The sequence below is a fragment of the Pangasianodon hypophthalmus genome, chromosome 17 (assembly GCF_027358585.1).
Source record: "Pangasianodon hypophthalmus isolate fPanHyp1 chromosome 17, fPanHyp1.pri, whole genome shotgun sequence".
In the NCBI taxonomy this organism is placed as follows: domain Eukaryota; kingdom Metazoa; phylum Chordata; class Actinopteri; order Siluriformes; family Pangasiidae; genus Pangasianodon; species Pangasianodon hypophthalmus.
In genome coordinates, this window is record NC_069726.1 from 11,063,777 (window position 1) to 11,082,641 (window position 18,865).

General features: G+C 39.4%; 1 protein-coding gene across 1 annotated transcript; it reads left to right on the top strand.

Moving 5' to 3' along the window:
* The first annotated feature begins 2,156 nt into the window (after positions 1 to 2,156).
* sod1 (superoxide dismutase 1, soluble) lies at positions 2,157 to 8,447 on the top strand. The gene is made up of 5 exons (XM_026942063.3): positions 2,157 to 2,320; positions 3,460 to 3,556; positions 3,652 to 3,721; positions 5,628 to 5,745; positions 8,040 to 8,447. Exons 1-5 carry the CDS (start codon positions 2,249 to 2,251, stop codon positions 8,145 to 8,147), a joined length of 465 nt encoding a protein of 154 aa, XP_026797864.2. The 5' UTR covers positions 2,157 to 2,248; the 3' UTR covers positions 8,148 to 8,447.
* The last annotated feature ends 10,418 nt before the right edge of the window (positions 8,448 to 18,865 follow it).

The window sequence follows — 18,865 nt, forward strand, 5'->3', positions numbered from 1 at the left end:
CCTTGTATGCTTTATAGTGTGTCAAATAGGAAGCTGTTTTGGATCAGCCCTCATTTGCTTGTGCTGTATTTAAATTGGAGTTGCAAAAAAGGGCACAACTGTAAAAGGTTATGATTGGAAGCAGATTCTGAACAATAAAAAAAATATTAGACGTTAAAGAAAATTATGAAAAATACTCTAAATATAGTAATGATGCTGTATTCATTTACATGTTTTAAAAAAAATTAACATTACTAAACTAGTCTATATTTTTTTACATTTATTTTAAACCTTGTTGAAAGATTCATGAAAACTATCATTTGGGATAAATTAATCATCAAAGATTCTACAGCCTGCAGTAGTGATACACAGTTTGTGAACTATAACATTGTTTTTACTAATCATAATTAGTCATTTAAAGCCATGATCTAACAGTGTTTAAAGTTTTTGGAGACAGGGCCCTGTTTACTAAAGTAAATTTCAGGAACCCCCCTCTGTGCACATGTATTTTATGAATATAATCCAAATATTATATTAATATTAGTATCATTATTGGAATGTGTTCAGTAATGCTCTGGTTATATTATTATTATTATTATATTTTTTAAGTAAATAATTTATTTTTTATTCCCTAACCTTCCAGTGACAGAACATGTAAGGTCCAAATTGACATAATTTATAGGCATGCTTGTTTTTGGGTTAAATCCATTCAGTTCAGGTGATCAAATTGACCTATAATACAAACATGGACCCCATTTTGTGAACCACTGTTATGTGACATAAAGCATACACTGATCAGCCATAACATTAAAAGCACTGACAGGTGAAGTGAATGACATTGATTATCTCATTACAGTGGCACCTGTGATTAGGCAGCAAGTGAACAGTCAGTTCTCGAAGTTGATGTGTTGGAAGCAAGAATAAATAGGCAAGTGTAAGGATCTGAGTGACTTTGACACGGGTCAAATTGTGATGGCTAGATGACTGGGTCAGAGCATCTTTAAAACGGCAGGTCTTGTGAGGTGATCCCGGTATGCAGTGGTTAGTACCTACCAAAAGTGGTCCAAGGAAGCACAATCGGTGAACTAGCGACAGGGTCATGGGCGCCCAAGGCTCACTGATGTGCGTGGGGAGTGAAGGCTAGCCCGTCTGGTCCGATCCCACAGAAGCGCTAATGTAACACAAATTGCTGAAAAAGTTCATGCTGGCTATGATAGAAAGGTGTCAGAACACAGTGCATCGCAGCTTGCTGTGTATGGGGCTGCGTAGCTGCAGACCGGTCAGTCATGGGCATGCTGACCCCTGTCCACTGCCGAAAGCACCTACACTGGGCACGTGAGCATCAGATCTGGTCGTGTGCATCACTTACCTTGGGAAGAGATGGCACCAGGATGCACTACGGGAAGAAGGCAAGCTGGTGGAGGCAGTGTGATGGTCTGGGCGATGTTCTGCTGGGAAACTGGCATTCATGTGGATGTTACATAAACATTGTTGCAGACCAAGTACACCCCTTCATGGCAACGGTATTCCTTAATGACAGTGCTTCTTTCAGCAGGATAATGCACCCTGCAACATTGCAAAAATTGTTCAGGAGTTCAAGGTGCTGACTTGGCCTCCAAATTCTCCAGATCTCAATCCGATTGAGCATCTGTGGGGTGTGCTGGACAAACAAATCCGATCCATGGAGGCCCCACCTCGCATCTTACAGGACATAAAAGATCTGCTGCTAATGTCTTGGTGCCAGATACAACAGCACACCTTCAGAGATCTCCATGACTCGATGGGTCAGAGCTGTTTTGGTGGCACAAGGGAGACCTACACAATATTAAGCAGATGGTTTTAATGTTATGGCTGATCAGTGTATAATGCTGTTATAAACCTATAATATACACTTTACCCACTTACCGTCCAGGTGTGACATAAAACACTTATGGAAGGAAAATATTTTATAATTTTTACAATTTTTTGTATGTTTTTGGTCAGTCATTTAAAAAAATACTGTAGTACAGCTTACTGTATTACAGAACGCCAATTTAAGCATTAAAATGGTCTTTATGATCTGCGCCCTACTTCTCCGACTGACCGTTGCTCTGTCACTGCGTCTGCTCTCTTAGCCAATCAGCGACGAGTTGACGCCTACTCTCTAAGCCAATCAGCACACACCGTGCTGTTTCTTCCGCACAGCAGGGGCAGTAGTACTGTTCAGTGTTATTACACACTGCCTCGAGATTGAGTTCAGTCATACTCACTCAGCACCAATTTAAGCAACATGGCCATGAAAGCTGTCTGCGTCCTCACAGGCACAGGAGAAGTGACTGGCACAGTTTTCTTTGAGCAGCAGGTAGAGTTTTATCACGATATCTTTTTTGCAGTCTTTTGTTTAGCATATTAGCAGCAATGCTAACTCCTGTTACTAAGCACGGCAGCACTACACAGGCTTGTACATGTCATTAGCATGTGCGCGTTAGCTTGGTGCAGAGTTCACTGAATATATCACAGCCCAGTGATTCTTAATGGTCATTATGGTGCCTTTAATTCTCAGTCATTAGGAGAATATCCAGTCACTAGTTAGTAATATCTAGTATCACTAGTTAGCCATGTGTCCTATGCTAGTTTATAGCTAGTTTTATGACTAGCAGTTAGCTGACATTAGTAAACTGGGAACTATGCACGCCACAGAAACAACTTCTGCTTTAACCACTTAGTTTGAGCAGAGAAATGCAAGTGGCATCTGAAAATTGAGCCATGGAAATGTAAATATACATATAAGGTCCACACAGTATAATTTAACTCTGTGTTTGCCAGCCACGTCACGCCAGTGACGTTAAGCAGTCGCTAATGAGTAAGGCGAGATAATGTGTGCTGCTTAGAGCGCGTGCTGCTGTCAGGTCTTTATATTGCTGAGTCATGCACCTCATTGCCCTTCATTCACCATCACAAAGCATGTGCAACATTCACCAATTGTCCCAAGTGTACTATTGCAGTCGATTCTGGTGTGAGAAGTGGTTTCGTGTAGCTCAGATACAGATGCAAACATGGGCCGCTTGTCAAACTTTCCTGCTGTGTGGTGCATCTTGCAGCTGGAGAAGCAGCGCACGAGCGTCCGGCTGCGTCTGGCACTGTGCACTACCCTCGGGCTATAAAGTGAGCGCGAGCTCGAGTACTTAGAGTCAGGGGAGTAGATTATTATTTATTTTTTGTTTTGTTTTTTTAAAGTCGGACCTATGAAGATCTGACAAAGGCAACTACCATATGAAGTCATATAATAACTGAATGATCGGAGTAATATTTTTCATCTACCTAAATAACAGGTTAATCTAATTGTCTGCTGGATAACTATGGGGGAAAAATACACATAATAGCCCAGACACACAATCTGTTTGTCCCAGGTGCCCAGGCTACTGATTTATCCATCCCTGCAAAATGTATAGTCAGCCCCCCCTGCCCCCCAGAAGTATTAATTATTCCATTATTTTACAGGATGAAGGTTTTCCTGTAAAGGTTACAGGAAAGATCACTGGCCTGAGCCCTGGCCTGCATGGTTTTCATGTCCATGCCTTTGGAGACAACACAAATGGTCTGATTAGTTTTTTTTCTTCTTAACTTGTTAATGTTGAGCCCCAAGATGCTCGTGCACTGAGATCTTGTTCTCATGTTTGTTTTTATGTTTAGGGTGCATCAGTGCAGGACCTCACTTCAACCCCTACAACAAGACCCATGGTGGGCCAGAAGATGCGAACAGGTAAGGTTTTATTAGAGTCTTCACAGATAAATGTATCAAAATCCTTACTTATCATTCTGTCCTTACGTTTATGTACAGAAACCAGTTTCGGTTGTTGGGTTATGACCTGCCACTTGGTGCACTAATCATCTTCATACTTTCTTTGATTAATATGTGTTTTTAAAGCTTGCTTAATAATAATAAAAATAAAAATACATACATCTGACCAATCACATCCATATGTGCTAGTTGAACATCCCATTCCCGATTTAGCCCCCCTTTGCTGTTATAATAACCTCAACTCTTCTGGGAAGGAATAGGTTGAGATCAGGGTTCTGTGCAGGCCAGTCGAGTTCTTTCATTCCAAACTTGGCAAACCATGTCTTCATGTACCTCACTTTGTGCACAGGGGGATTGTCATGCTGGAACATGTTTGGGCCCCTTAGTTCCAGTGAAGGGAACTCATAATCCTACAGCATACAAAGACATTCTAGACAATTGTGTGATTTCAACTTTGTGGCAACAGTTTGGAGAAGAACTGCATATGGGTGTGATGGTCAGGTGTCCACAAACTTTTGGCCATATAGTGTGTAAAGGGTCAGCCACTTTCTGGCCTTGTCCATTAGTGAAGGAGTTAGACCATAAGCCATTAGGACCATCACTGCTTGTTCCCATGGAGATATACTAAATTTGTTGGCAATATCTCAAGCCATTACTGAGATATTTCATCACTTCCTGTTTGTGCGTTATGAACAAACCATCCCACAAATCAAATTTCATGATAATTCGATAATTTTGTAGAAGAAGAAGTGGAAAAACTGTGCTTGAAAAAAAAAATTAAAATGGTGAAAATTAGGATCATGATGTACGTTGAGCTTAGCATGCCCCAAAGAATCAGAGGAAAGTGGAATTGTTTCTACAGTGTTGTGTTATGGGGTTATTATAGCAAAAATATATCCACCTTTGCTCTGTTGGTGGCGCTAGAACAGTTGAGGGCATGTTGCTGTGTAGGTGAGACTGTCCTATAGTAATAATAATAATAATAATAATAATAATAATAATAATAATAATAAACATACAGCAGAACAATAGGGTACCTACATGACTTTTGTGCTTGGCCCCTAAAAACAAATAATACCTCAATACCATTTTTGTTTCCAGACCATGTACAAGTATGTTTTTTGGTGCTCATTGACACTGATCATGAAAAGAGTAAACCCACTTCAATATTGAGCAGTCAGGGGCATCACAGAACATACTATTTATCTGAGTATGTTTCCTTGGTTTATACAGTGGCCATGAACGGCACAGATGTGCCTCACAGACGGATAGGGGTTGATCGTCAAAGAATGTTTTGTTTTCTCAGACCTACGGTTGTCTGTAGATATTTTTCCTGGCCTGCTGCTGGGTGCTGCTAGCAGTCAGCTCTTCATACTGAGTTTTATGTTGAGAGGGTTTATCATTTTACTTGTGGCAGATGCTGTATTTCTTCCTCTTGCTATTTTCACAGAGCACAGTTTGCAGTCTACTTTGCTTTGATTACCATCATTAATTGTGAAATATGTCCAGATTGCTGCCATTTCCTGTAGTTTTTTTCCATTAGTGCACTAGGGTGCATCACATAGTATCACATTACAGCGGATGAGGAAATGAGCACAGTATTGGACTGATACCAGTGTCAGTACTGATGATGATGATGATGATGATAATGATGACATTGTTATTATAATAATGAATAACAATAATAATATATAAAGTTATTTATTTGTTTTTGCCATTCCCAAAAGATCAGCGAGAAATCAGTACAGAACAACAGTATCTTTGCTGATCTAGATTCAGCTTGTCCCAGTCTAAATGATTGCATCGATTAGGGTGTGTAAACACTGTCCTTCTGATACCACTCTAATTTTAATGCTATTTCCCACAGGCATGTTGGAGATCTGGGTAATGTGACTGCCGGGTCTGATGGAATTGCTAATATCAGCATCGAGGACAAACAGGTGTCACTGACAGGACGTCACTCGATCATCGGGAGGACCATGGTGGTGAGTAAACAAAACTAGGCATTTTCCTTTTCAGCTCATTGCATGAACTATTTGTGCATTCACTGCTCTTACAGTCTGATTTGACTCCTTCTGTGACTATTAAAACCTCGTGAGCTGAGTCAGCTAAGTTAATAGGGGAAAACAACAAAACTAATATTGTACGGGGGAACCTAGATTAATTGAATGAATTTGTGAAATAACTGAGTTAACCTCTGTTCGGATTGGATTAGTTTTACATGGGGAGGTGGAGTAATTGTGATTATTACCGGAGTGTGTCTGGGATTTTAGTCCGAACTGAATTTGTATTTGCCAACTGCATGTGTATGTTTCTGGAAAGATTATGCTGTATGCATAAGAAAGATTATGCCATGAGTTTGGTAAGTATTTAGACCCCACTCACTTTTTGGACAATTTATTGTACTATAGATTCAATATAAAAGAGATTAAAATGACTTTTTTTTTTCCTAAAGTGTCCAAACTATAATCGATAACAACAAAGTGAAATCATTATTAGAGATTTTTGCAAGTCTATTAATAAAGAAATTTGAAATCTCTGAATACTTAAGTATTCAAACCCTAGGCTAAGGCATGCCAAACTGAGCTTGGATATATTTTGTTTGCTTTGATTGTCTTGAGGTCTCTCTAGAACCTGGCAAGTTTAAAAAAAAAAAAAAAAAAATCTGTGGCAAATTCAATTGATTGGACATGATTTAGAAAGTCAGTAACCAGGATAGAAGGACCTTGGTCAGAGAGGTGACCATGAAACAAATGGCCATGCTAACAAAGCTTCAGAAGTCCTTCACAGAGATGGGAGAACCTGCTGAAAGGACAACCATCTTAGAAATATTACATCAGTCAGGCCTTTATGGCTAGGAGTGCCTAGACAGAAGCAACTCTCACTCTGAGAGCATGAGGTAAAAGATTTTCTGGCCTGATGAGGAAAAAAATTACCAGGTACTGCTCATCAAATGGCTAATAAACCATCCCTATGGTGAAGCATGGTGGTGGCAGCATCAGGTCCTGCTGCAGAGTGCACACAACCTCAGACTGGAGTGAAGGATCACCTTTCAGAATGACACCAACCCAAAGCACACACCCTCAGGACAACGCTGGAGTGACTTTGCGACTAGTCTCTGAATGTCCTTGCATGGCTAAATAACAGATTTCAACCCCACAGAATAATTGTGGAGAGACCTGAAGATGGCAGTTCACTGATGCTCCCCATCCAATCTGTTTGAGCCTGAGAGGATCTGCCAGAAAGAATGGGAGAAACTGACTTAATCCATGTGTGCAAAGCTTGTAGAGATTTACACAAGAGGACTCATAGATGTAATTACTGCAAACGTTGCTTGTACAAAGTACTGAATAAAATTTGAAAACTTACCTAAATAATTTTTTTTTTAAAATATATTTGCAAAAATGTCTAAAACTTTGTTTTACTTTGTCATTACGCGTTTGTGTGTTGTTTGTGTGTAGGCCGAAAAAGTCAGTTTAATCCAATTTATATTGAATCTATAATACAATATGTTGTGCAAGAATTAAAGGAGTCTGAATACTTTTTCTTCAGTATAAAGGAGGCGGTCTTTTCTATTGGCACCTGAAAATGCAGAACAAAAAATATAGATAACATTTAGGCCTAAAAGGACTTGGCAGAGAAGTGATGCTTCGAATGATTTAGGCAAGTTATTGATGTCCTAGGACAGGCTACCTGCACTATATAGCCAAAGGTTTATGGACATCTGACCATCACACCCATATGTGGTTCTTCCCCAAATGGCTGCCACAAGGTTGGAAGCACACAATTGTCTAGGATGTCTTTCTATGCTGTAACATTAAGATTTCCCTTCACTGGAACTCAGGGGCCCAAACATAAAGCGAGGTCCATAAAGGCAAGGTTTGTCAGGGAGTGGAAGAACATGAGTGGCCTGCACAGAGCGCTGACCTCAACCCCACTGAACACCTTTGGGATGAACTGTAAGGCGACTCTTCCCCAGGCCACCTCACCCAACATCAGTGCCTGCCCTCACTAATGTTGTTGTGACTGAATGGGTACAAATCCCCAAAGTCTCACTCCAAAATCTAGCGGAAAGCCTTCCCAAAAGAGTGGAGGTTATTATAACAGCAAAGGGGGACTAAATCGGGAATGGGATGTTCAACAAGCACATATGCTTGTGATGGTCATGTACCCACAAACTTTCAACCATACATGTTACCTTTTAATGATGTCTGCAAATGTTATCCTGTCAGAATAATGTTGGATATTGTTGACACATTGAATGCTTGTCTTCTTTCAGATTCATGAGAAGGAGGATGACTTGGGCAAAGGTAACAATGAGGAAAGTCTCAAAACGGGCAATGCAGGAGGTCGTCTGGCTTGTGGCGTGATAGGCATCGCTCCGTGAAACCAGTGTCACCGTGTCTATTTTAACACTGGAACCACTTAGCTATCAGTGATCAATGTTGATGCCCCAACTAAGCTCTTAAGCCAATGAAACTAAAGTTTATTTTTACAGAAATTCCTAGAAAGCTATAGAATGGTCATACAGTGCCTATGTGAATCTGTTTTGCAGCCTACTTATGTAGATTATATCTTGGAAGTAAAGAAGTGGTGTTTTTTTAAAAGTGGTTTTTTTTTTTTTTCTCTCTCTCTTTTCATGGAGTTCCCATTCATCCAATAAATGTTTTTGCTGTACCACTAGAAATGAGGTTGTGTTGTTTGTTTATTTTTAATTTTTTTTTATTTTTTTTTTTTTTAACTTGAGAGTTTTAATGTTTCAGCAGGTCTTTGTGATGACCTGCTCAGTCCACTAGATGGAGCACATTTCATATGTCTGTGAACTCTTCTTTAATAGAAACATTCCTTATAAATATGCACCTTACTATCCATAATGTTTCACTGAGATTTATTATAAAGTGTTTACAAAGACACAGTGCTGATCTTTACAAAATAGTTCTAGAGTGTGTTTGTCCTCATTTGTGTTATGAGTTGCCTCCACATTGTGAACACACCTTTGTTTTGGTTCTGGGTTACTTTTCATGGAACTGGGTGTAATGAGAAATCTCTTTCCTCTCTACTGTTAATGTGTACCCTGTGCTAGCAAATAGAAGTCATCATTCTGTCGGAGTATGATTTGAAGTGTTCTTGACATTTTGTCTATATTTGATCCAGCTATTAAACAGCTGCGCCCAGCACTAGCCAGCGTGCACAGATGGTTAGTGTATTCCAGCTGAAATGACATGCTCCAGGACCCCTTTAACTTGTAATACTGCAGGCTTTCACATGAATAAGCATGCCGTTTTCAGTTTCCCATCCACAGGAAATGAGATTCTCGTGATTCTCCAGGGACAGTGTTGTCATTCAAAACTAACTATAAATCAAGCCATAGATGGGAAAATGATAGATCCCTGGAAAGAAGGCATAAGCAATCCAGACTACTGGCAATAAGAATAGTTTTTTTTTACCCTTTTATACTTAAGATACAATTCAAGATTAATTTGCCATTCTATCTCCAGAGGCAATGCTTAGTGGCCTGAAACGTTGTGAGGAGTCACAATCGTGGGCTTCAAGTGGTTGAATTTCCTGAGGCAGACAGAGTCAGTGAAGCGTGATGATTCAAAAAGCTGATAAAAATAGCTTCTGCAAGGCAGGTTTTGAATAATAAAGAAAGCGTACAATGGATGCAAGAAAGCACAAGCTCCCAATCAGCAGAAAATGTCCTCATGAGGGGTAAAAAAAAAAAAAAGAGGAATGAGCAAAGGATGTTTCAAACCCGAATAAGGTAAAACCCAACCCAATTGGAACAGCAAGTTTAATAATGAAATTTATCAAGATTATTAGATAAGCACTGGCTGTTTTAAGCACAGATCCAACGTACAACCCTATGAACTTGGGTTGTGCTAAAAATAGTGCTAAATGTTAATATTTACCTACAGTAGTAAAAGAAGCAGAAGAAGCTTGTGTAGGGGAGAATGACATGTCACACTTTTCAGTCTTTATTCTTTATAATAGAATAAATGTACCTAATGCAAGAATGAAGTGTCCAGCACATATTTTGATTTTGATATTATTGACTATACCCTCATATCTTATTTCAGTACAGCCTTCTAGAACATTAAGTAGACGGTGTGCATTTGAGAAAATGTGCCCCATTTAGTTCAAATTCAAACCAAATACAACTTAATCAACGAACAAATGGACCCAGATCTGGAAGGTCTAAAAAAAAATTTTTAAAAACATACATGCACACCTATACTTCGTAAATATATAATTTCGGATAAATTTTATACTATATATGATCCAGAATTATATAGTTCACAATATCATTTAATACTACGGGGTGTCACAAAACTCTCCATACACAGGGGAAATGAACACTTTTTAGCAAAATGTTTCATACTTGGTTTATATATATATATACAGTCAGGTCCGGAAGTATTTGGACAATGACAGAGTTTTTGTGATTTCACCTTTATACACCACCACAATGGATTTGAAATAAAACAATCAAGATGTGATCGAAGTGTAGACTTTCAGCTTTATTTTAAGAGGTTCCACAAAAATATGGCATTTACCATTTAGGAATTACAGCCATTTTCAGCAAAGTACCTCCATTTTCAGGGGCTCAAAAGTGTTTGGACAATTGACTGACAAGAAGTTAATTGACCAGGTGCGGTCCATTCCCTCGTTACTTCAAGACAAATGAAGCAGATAAAAGGTCTGGAGTAGATTATAGAGGCATTGAGTTGCCATTTGGCAGCTGTTTCGACTGGAGCTACCAACATGAAGTCCAAGGAGATCTTAATGCAAGTGAAGGAGGCCATCATTAGGCTGAAAAAACAACATATATCTATAAGAGAGATAGCAAAAACCTTAGGTGTGGCCAAATCAACAGTTGGGTACATTCTTAAAAAGAAAGAAAGCACTGGTGAGCTCAACAACACCAAAAGGCCTGGAAGACCACGGAAGACAACTAAAGTGGATGATCGCAGAATCCTTTCCTTGGTGAAGAAAAACCCCTTCACAACATCAACAGAATTCAAGAATACTCTGGAGAAGGTAGGCGTATCATTGTCAAAATCTACAATCAAGAGACGCCTTCATGTATGAATGTAATGTAAATACATAGGGTTTACAACAACGGGCAAACCACTTGTAACATTCAAGAACAGGAAAGCCAGATTAGACTTTGCCAGAAAACACCAAAAAAGCCTCCCATGTTCTGGAATTAGATTCTTTGGACTGATGAAACCAAGAGTAACTTGAACCAGAATGATGGGAAGAGAAAAGTATGGTGAAAGAAAGGAACAGCTCAGATCCAAAGTATACCACATCATGTGTCAAACATGGTGGAGGCAGTGTTATGGCATGGGCATGTATGGCTGCCATTGGAACCGGCTCACTGGTGTTTATCGATGATGTGACTGCTGACAGAAGTAGCAAGATGAACTCTAAGTAAGGCGGCTATACTCTCTGCTCACATTCAGCCAAATGCTACAAAACTGATAGGACGCCTCTTCACAGTGCAGGTGGATAATGACCCTAAATATCCTGCGAAAGCAACTCAAAACATTTTGAAGGCAAAGAAATGGAATATTCTTCAATGGCCAAGTCAGTCACCAGATCTCAACCCAACAGAGCATGCTTTTCACTTACTGAAGACAAGACTGAAGGCAGAAAGACCCACAAACTGAAGGTGGCTGCAGTGAAGGTCTGGCAAAGCATCGCCAGGGAGGAAACAGAATTTGAGTTTTGAGAACATAAGCTCCAGACTTCAGGCAGTCACTGACTGCAAAGGATTTTCATCCAAGTGTTAAAATTATGGTTATATTTACAATTATGTCACTTTGTCCAAATACTAGAAAATACTATTTTAGAAACTCTTAAAATAAAGCTGAAAGTTTACACTTCGATCACATCTTGATTGTTTTATTTCAAATCCATTGTGGTGGTGTATAAAGGCAAAATCACAAAAACTCTGTCATTGTCCAATTTCTTCTGGACCTGACTGTTTGTGTATACACACACACACACACACACACACACATATATATATATATATATGAGTGTGATGGTCCGGTGTCCCAGTGGCTTGGTGATTAGCACATTTGCCTAGCACCTCTGGGGTTGGGGGTTTTAATCCCGCCTCCACTCTGTGTGCTCGGATTTTGCATGTTCTCCCTGTGCCTTAGGAGTTTCCTCCAGGTACTCCAGTTTCCTCCCCCAGTCCAAAGACATGTGTAGGTTGATTGGCATTTCCAAATTGTCCGTAGTGTGTGATTGTGCCCTGCGATGGGTTGGCGCTCCATCCAAGGTGTCCCCTGCCTTGTGCTCTGAGTCCCCTGGGATAGGCTCCAGGTTACCCTGTGTAGGACAAGTGGTAGAGAGAATGGATGGATGGTCAGGTGTCCGCAAACTTTTGGCCATATAGTGTACATTATTGAAACATTCAATTACTTGCGAAACTAGAAATAAAGATTCTTGTCCTTTTCTTATAAACCTAGCCCCGGTTTTGCTAATAGTTACTTGACATTTTTGCGCTGGTTTGTCGTGATGATACACAATCTCTGTTTTTGCACCTGTTAAACAGTGATTGTGTGCTCCTGTGGGGGGTGAGCAGGATTCTTTTTCAACACAGCTCAAATCTTCTGCATGGTTTAACAGTAAGCTTACATAACGGCCCCCTACTGCCACTACACTTCAGAGTACAGTGACATCATTGGTACAAACAGGTTTAACTTTCATGTGCTGTTCACTAATAGACATTCCACCGACACAGGACATTTTGACTTTAGGGCAATTCAGCTGCAGTATAATCAAAAGTTTACTTTGTGTTTGCTTTGTTCACTGCAGTATAATCAAAAGTAACTGTGTGTCTCACATGATTGGATCACAGGGTCCTAAGTGCTAGTGATAAGTACAAATATAAATGAGGTCATATCTCAGTTAGCAGTAACTAAAGTTTACGTAAATAGACACAGTTTCTTCAGCTGCTTGAAGATCATTCTAAAGACAAATGTGTGTGTGTGTGTGTGTGTGTGTGTGTGTGTGAGAACAGGTGTGAAGGCACTTAGGAGATAGAGGTCATGAAAAAGACTAAAATCTCTTTTTTTTACTTTGTTAAATTTTCACTAATAGAAATGGGTTCTTTAGAAAGATTTCTGGGGTAGTGAATGCTGGAAAAAACATTTTAGCATAGTGATATTTTTATTAAAACATAAAAGTTGACATGGGAGGTTAACTGTATTTCATTTGTTAAAATCTGATAAATATAACAGCGCATAAATTCTCGTTCTTGCTTTGCATTTAAAGGTGTGGTATACATTAACTGAGCTATTCTGAAACCACTCCACACCCTTCCAGGGTATTTCAGGTCCTCATTTCACATAGACCTTCTGCAATCTGAGGATATTTCTAAACTAATGTTAGATTTGTAGGTCAGAGAGGTTAGATGCCATGCATGGCCACCATGGTGGGAGCCACCGGTTGCTTAGTGCTCTCCGACAAATGACTGCACCCTCATGACCTGACCTTTCACCTTTGGTATGCATATAATTTTGCCTAGATTCTCTGAATCAATAGTGTGAGTGGGTCTGAGAACAGTCTGCTAAGAGGTTCTGTCTGGCTGGACTTTTCACAGAACATTGACTCTCTGAGGAGAGTTTTTTCCTCTTGTTTTTGGATTGTTACAGTGCATAATTTGAGTGTAAGAGTGTCTGAGCTTTTACCATAGCTGTACGTGTAAGGAACAGCTTCCCTACTCTCCATATCACTACATTTATTTGGAAGAGAATAGTCTAAGGTGGTCTTTTGTCAGTACTTTAATTCTCTCTGAGAATACACACGTGCAATTACTAACATGAATTTACAATGTCCTTGAATTTATCTTACCATGTAACTGAGCCTGAGAAACAAATGTCCCCACAAAGATAGGAATATCTGACAGGTTTGATGGGAACATTTGGCTGGTCTTCGTGAGGAAAGCTGTTCTTTTTTTTTTTTTTTTTTTTTTTTGCAGCTTTAATTTGAAAATCTAAAAGAGCCAAAAGGTTTCATCTTGGTTACTGAGGTTAACTTTAGGGTTAGGTTTAGGAGTAGGCATAGCGTTAATTACCTACATCAATAATTATGTCAGTGGAAAGTCCTTCCAAGGATAGTAAGGCCAAAACATGTGTGTGGGTGGGTGTATTCAATAAATTTTTGTTCATTGTAGAAGAAGTAGAATCTGGTCAAGGAAAATAGAAGTTAATGAGGCTAAAAATGAATTTATTTATTTATCATATTACAATACTTGATATAAACCCATGGACCCAACACTGTGCCTTAGATTATATTTTTGTTTAATGTCTACAAAAAATGTGATTTAACAAGAAAATGAGGAACAATGAAATGTGTTCTCTTAGAAAAAAAAGGGGTTCCTTAAGGGGTCTTTGGATGGTTAGCAGTTATATCTTTCTAAAAGTCTTTTCCTGGGAACCTTTTCTTAAGGGGAAACTGTTGTAGGATACACTACAGGGCACAAGTAGAATAATCATTTAGAGTGTTAAAGGGTGGTACAAAAATAGATCTTAACAAGCAAACAAACAACTAATAATCTAATAACAGTCTACTTGATACAATGGAACTATGGAGTGTTATAAATGTACAGATAACGTATCAAAATATTTTATTGTAAAGGTGCCAGTAAAGAAGCCATTTGTCCTTTATAAGACAGTTGTCATGTTTAAAAGTTTTTCATTTCAAGAGTTAAAAGTTTCAGAATAGCATCAGATGTATTATCTTGTTTCCTTATTGAACTCTTTACTTATGGTCACTAGTTCACAGCATGCAGGACCTGACCTTTGACCATAGACTGATTTGGCAAATTTCCAGACAGGAACTGCACCTTAGTGCAAGTGACCTCAGCCAATCAATCATGTAGTCGTGCCAATCAATAGCACTTAAATCTGTAAATGATTTTAAGAGGATTGCAACCACTGTAGTAAATAATAATAATAAACACTGAGAATTATATTCAATTCAGTCCAATTCAGTTTTATTTGTATAGGCTTTTAACAATCGACATTACCACAAAGCAGCTTTACAGAAATCCAGATGTAGATTTAGACCCTTAATGAACAAGCCAGATCCAACGGTGTCAAGGAAAAACCCCTAAGATGACATGAAGAAGAATCGTTGAGAGGAACCGGAATCTAAAGTGAACCCATCCTCTTTTGGGTGACACCTGATAGTGGGTTTATAAATCGGTACATCTATATAGACTTATCTACTGTATAAATATAGATGTACTATAAAGTCAAACAGTCCTGAGAGTGTTGAAAGGATGTTCACTATAAGCACATTGTGAGTATAAGTATTGGGATGAAGCACAGGACAGTCTACAGTATGCAGGTGAGATTATTCATTAAAGAAAGGGTAAGACTTGGGCATGAACTGTTTTTGGAATGTGCAAGTTTTGAAAGTTATATTCAGTCATTTACTGCATTCAATTCATTGATGACTGAACACACTAAGCCTCAAACTCACTGCTGACAAAATCCTTTCTCCTCACAGTGTGTGCTCTTTATTCTCCGCTCTCCACTTGGCTGTAAACAGAGATTCCAACTGCACTTGCCGAATGTGCGTATCTCTGAGACTTTGACGTTGTAGGGAATTCTTTTCATAGTGTAAAAAAAGAAGTGGAACTTTAAAAGGTCTTTCGGATTTTTTTTTAAAGTTAATGAGCTCAGAGGGGTCAAGAGGCCTGAGTCTTTATGAATGTGTCTCTAAGTAATGCTAGTCTATTTGCGTCCTGTAATACTGGCAGGCCAGTGGGACTCCAAACAGCCCATCTGAATAGCAGTTATTTAAATCTCCTGGTCAAAGATCAACGTCGATGCAAATGTCTAGTGTATTGCTGGAGAAACTGACAGAGAGGAAAATTACACAATTCTGGCACTGCTGAGGCAGAAAGGGAACATCCAGATGTACAGCAAGTGTGAGACTGGATTTCCAGAAGCAAAGCAAGCTTAGCTGATATGAGTGTGTGTGTGTGTGGGGGGGGGATGTGTCTGTGTGGATGGGTGTATTTGTATGTGTGTGTGTATGTATGAGAGAGAGAGAGAGGGAAGAAAGGAGGAAGACTTGATGTCATGCCACTGGTGATGGGCTCCATACAAAAAAACAACCCTTTTCCATTTATCTACTTCATCTTCTTTATTCTCTCAGTTTCTCCTGCATATCCTTCTGAGTGTTTCCCTTTGAGGCCACCACAATTTAAAAAGTAGACACGCTGTCCTCATACAAGAACATTGTTTTTTTTCAGAAACTTCTTCCTGTTTAAAGGTAGTGCTTGATTTTCATAGCTATGAGGGAAGAGTAGTGACAAACACCAAGAAAATCTATTTACATTCTGCAACATACAGTTGAGCACAAAAGTTTGCATACTTGTAGGACAAAATGGGGTCAGAGATGAACTCACTGGCGGCTCTCTGGCAGACCTAAAAGTCACTAGCACAGAATATTAATGGCCACTACCTTCACGCGTCCCATGTTGTCTTAGCAAGCCACACACCCTGCACTGTGAGCATCAATCAACAAACTCAATAAATTATGATTACTAATTTTCTTTGTGGTAGCGTCCTGTGTATACATGTGTGATCTTCATTATCAACACTAAAAAGACCCCCAAAGCACTCAGGCCTCTACAGAAATGTTATTTCTGTAATTGCTTTTCATTATCAGACCCTGGTGGAAGTTGTGTCTGTCTCAGAGCTCGTCAGTAATTAGAGATGATAATTGGTACAATGTGTTGTGGGCTAAATGAACACCTGAGGGCATTAGGGCTCTGTGATTTGGGTATCTCGGAGGTAATTTAAAGTGTGTGTGTGTGCACAAGCGTGTGTGTGTGTGCGTGTGTGTGTGTGTGTGTGTATATATATACATATGTTGGAGAAGAAAGAAGCAAAGATATTTGCAATGATAATTATAGGTAGTATTTGAGTCTGTAGTGCTCTTGGTGTCTCACTGCTATCTCCCCTTCTCACTGTCATTAAATAACTCTGGAGTAACATATCACAAAAAGATAGTATTGTCAAGCAGTGCTTTGTTTAGGGATTTCAGAGTTATTCTATATGTGGTAAACAAAAAAGCATCTCAGAACACACAAAGCACCAAACCTTGAGGCAGATGGGATAAAAAAGATCACATCAGGTTCTACTCCTTTCAGCCCGCAACAAGAATCTGAGGCTATAGTGGGCACCGAAATTTCACCGGTTTTTGGAAGATTGGAAAAACGTCACTTGGTCTGATGAGTTTGGATGTCTGCTGTGACATGCAGATGGTAGGGTCAGAATTTGGAGTCAGCCACGTGAATCTATGGACCCAATCTACCCTGATCAACAGTTCATCAACAGTACTGGTGGTGGTGGTGGTGGTGGTGTGATGATGTGGGGAATGTTTTCTTGGCGCATACTAGACCCCCTGTAAATACCACAGCGTATCTGAGTATTGTTGCCAACCACAAACATCCACATTTTAATGGCTGCATAATTCCAGCATGATAATGCACCACGTCATAAATCACGTCATCTCAAACTGGTTCCAAGAAGATGACGGTGAGTTTAGTATAATTCAGTGGCCTCCCCAGTCACCAGCTCTGAAGCCAAGAGAAGACCTCTGGGATGTGGTCGAGTGGGAGATTCACAGCATGAATGTGCAGCTGAAATAATGACGCAATCATGTCAATTTGGCTCAAAATCTGAAAAGGAATCCTTCCAACACTTAGTGGAATCCATGCCAATTATACATACAATAGAATCATTTTCCTCAATAAATAAACCATGACCATGTATAGTATTTTTGCTTCATTTGTTTAATTGGGTTCTCTTTATCTGAGGACTTGGAGGACAAATCTAATGATGTCTGACGTCTTATTTATGCAGAAATATAGAAAATTCTAAATGGTTCCCAAACCTTCATGTACCACTGTATACTTTGTGGAATAGAGGCTGTATAAGTAGCATTTAGTAGGGATTTATGGGGGTCTTGTAAGATGACTGGTTGGTTCATTCACAATCACTTTGCCGTTTCTTCTTTTAAATATTACATGGTCCATGGAACATTAGAACTGAACCAAACTCAGTTTAAAGCATCAAAGCTGTTTGGTGTGGTTTTGGGTGTGTAGGTGTATGTGTGTGTGTGTTGGTAAGAGTGCAGAGGATCTCTCTGTACCGGGATTATTCTTTTCTCTGTCCTAAAGGATAAGACTTTAGTCTGATTGAGGAAAATCTACCTCCTGATGTCTTAATCCCCTTTAATTCACCCTTCACTTTAATATTAAACTCATCAAAATAAGATGTTAGCTTTGAGTGTGTATGTGTGCGCATGAGAGGGAGAGAGAAAAGAGAGAGAGAGCATGTATTAGATATATTATATAACATGGAATTGAATACAGTGACTTTGTGTCTGCATGCCATACTTATGCTTTTCAGTCCTTTTGTTATATGTTGCTCCAGAGTATTTCTTTCAGTGAGTGTGAGTGTAAAACAAACTGTATGTATAGAGGATGTAAAGAGGTATAGAGGAAGGCAGAAATGTTGCATGTCACTGCTTTGACCTGGAAATAAGTAACAAATGGAGAGGGAGGAAGGAAGGGGGGAAAGGCAGCAGAAAGAAAGAGGTGAAAGGGAAAGGTAATGAGAGAGAGAGAGAGAGAGAGAGAGAGATATGCCAGGCCCAGCCAAATCCAGTGTTGGTCTGTCAGCCCCATTTGCATGCTCTTTATCTCTGGGTACTACTGTTTGCCACAGACAAAGGAGAAATACAATCATGCAATGTTAAATTAATAATGATGAAATACCAGCTTTCGGGATCTGTCCTACACCCTGTCCTCGCCCTCAATAAACACGTCTTCTGAATCATCATCAGGACAGAAAACAGATTTCACAGTAACAAAGTAATGCAATGTGAGCTATATTTTGCATACTCTATGCCCTAACCTGTGTAAAGCATCTTATCCCTTCTTGTCATTCAGTCTACTGGATCATCTGGAAAAGCAGCATCATTTGCAGGACAATTCTGTTCCTACTTTACACCTGAGACATTAACAACACAATCAGGCAACAAATAGAAGTATAATAGTAG

Bases quoted from the DNA above. Each gene is read 5' to 3' on its own strand.
- sod1 (XM_026942063.3), top strand. From the start codon at position 2,249: ATGGCCATGAAAGCTGTCTGCGTCCTCACAGGCACAGGAGAAGTGACT. The intron at 2,321-3,459 runs GTAGAGTTTTAT...ATTATTTTACAG, and splicing joins CAGTTTTCTTTGAGCAGCAG to GATGAAGGTTTTCCTGTAAA. The intron at 5,746-8,039 runs GTGAGTAAACAA...GTCTTCTTTCAG, and splicing joins TCATCGGGAGGACCATGGTG to ATTCATGAGAAGGAGGATGA.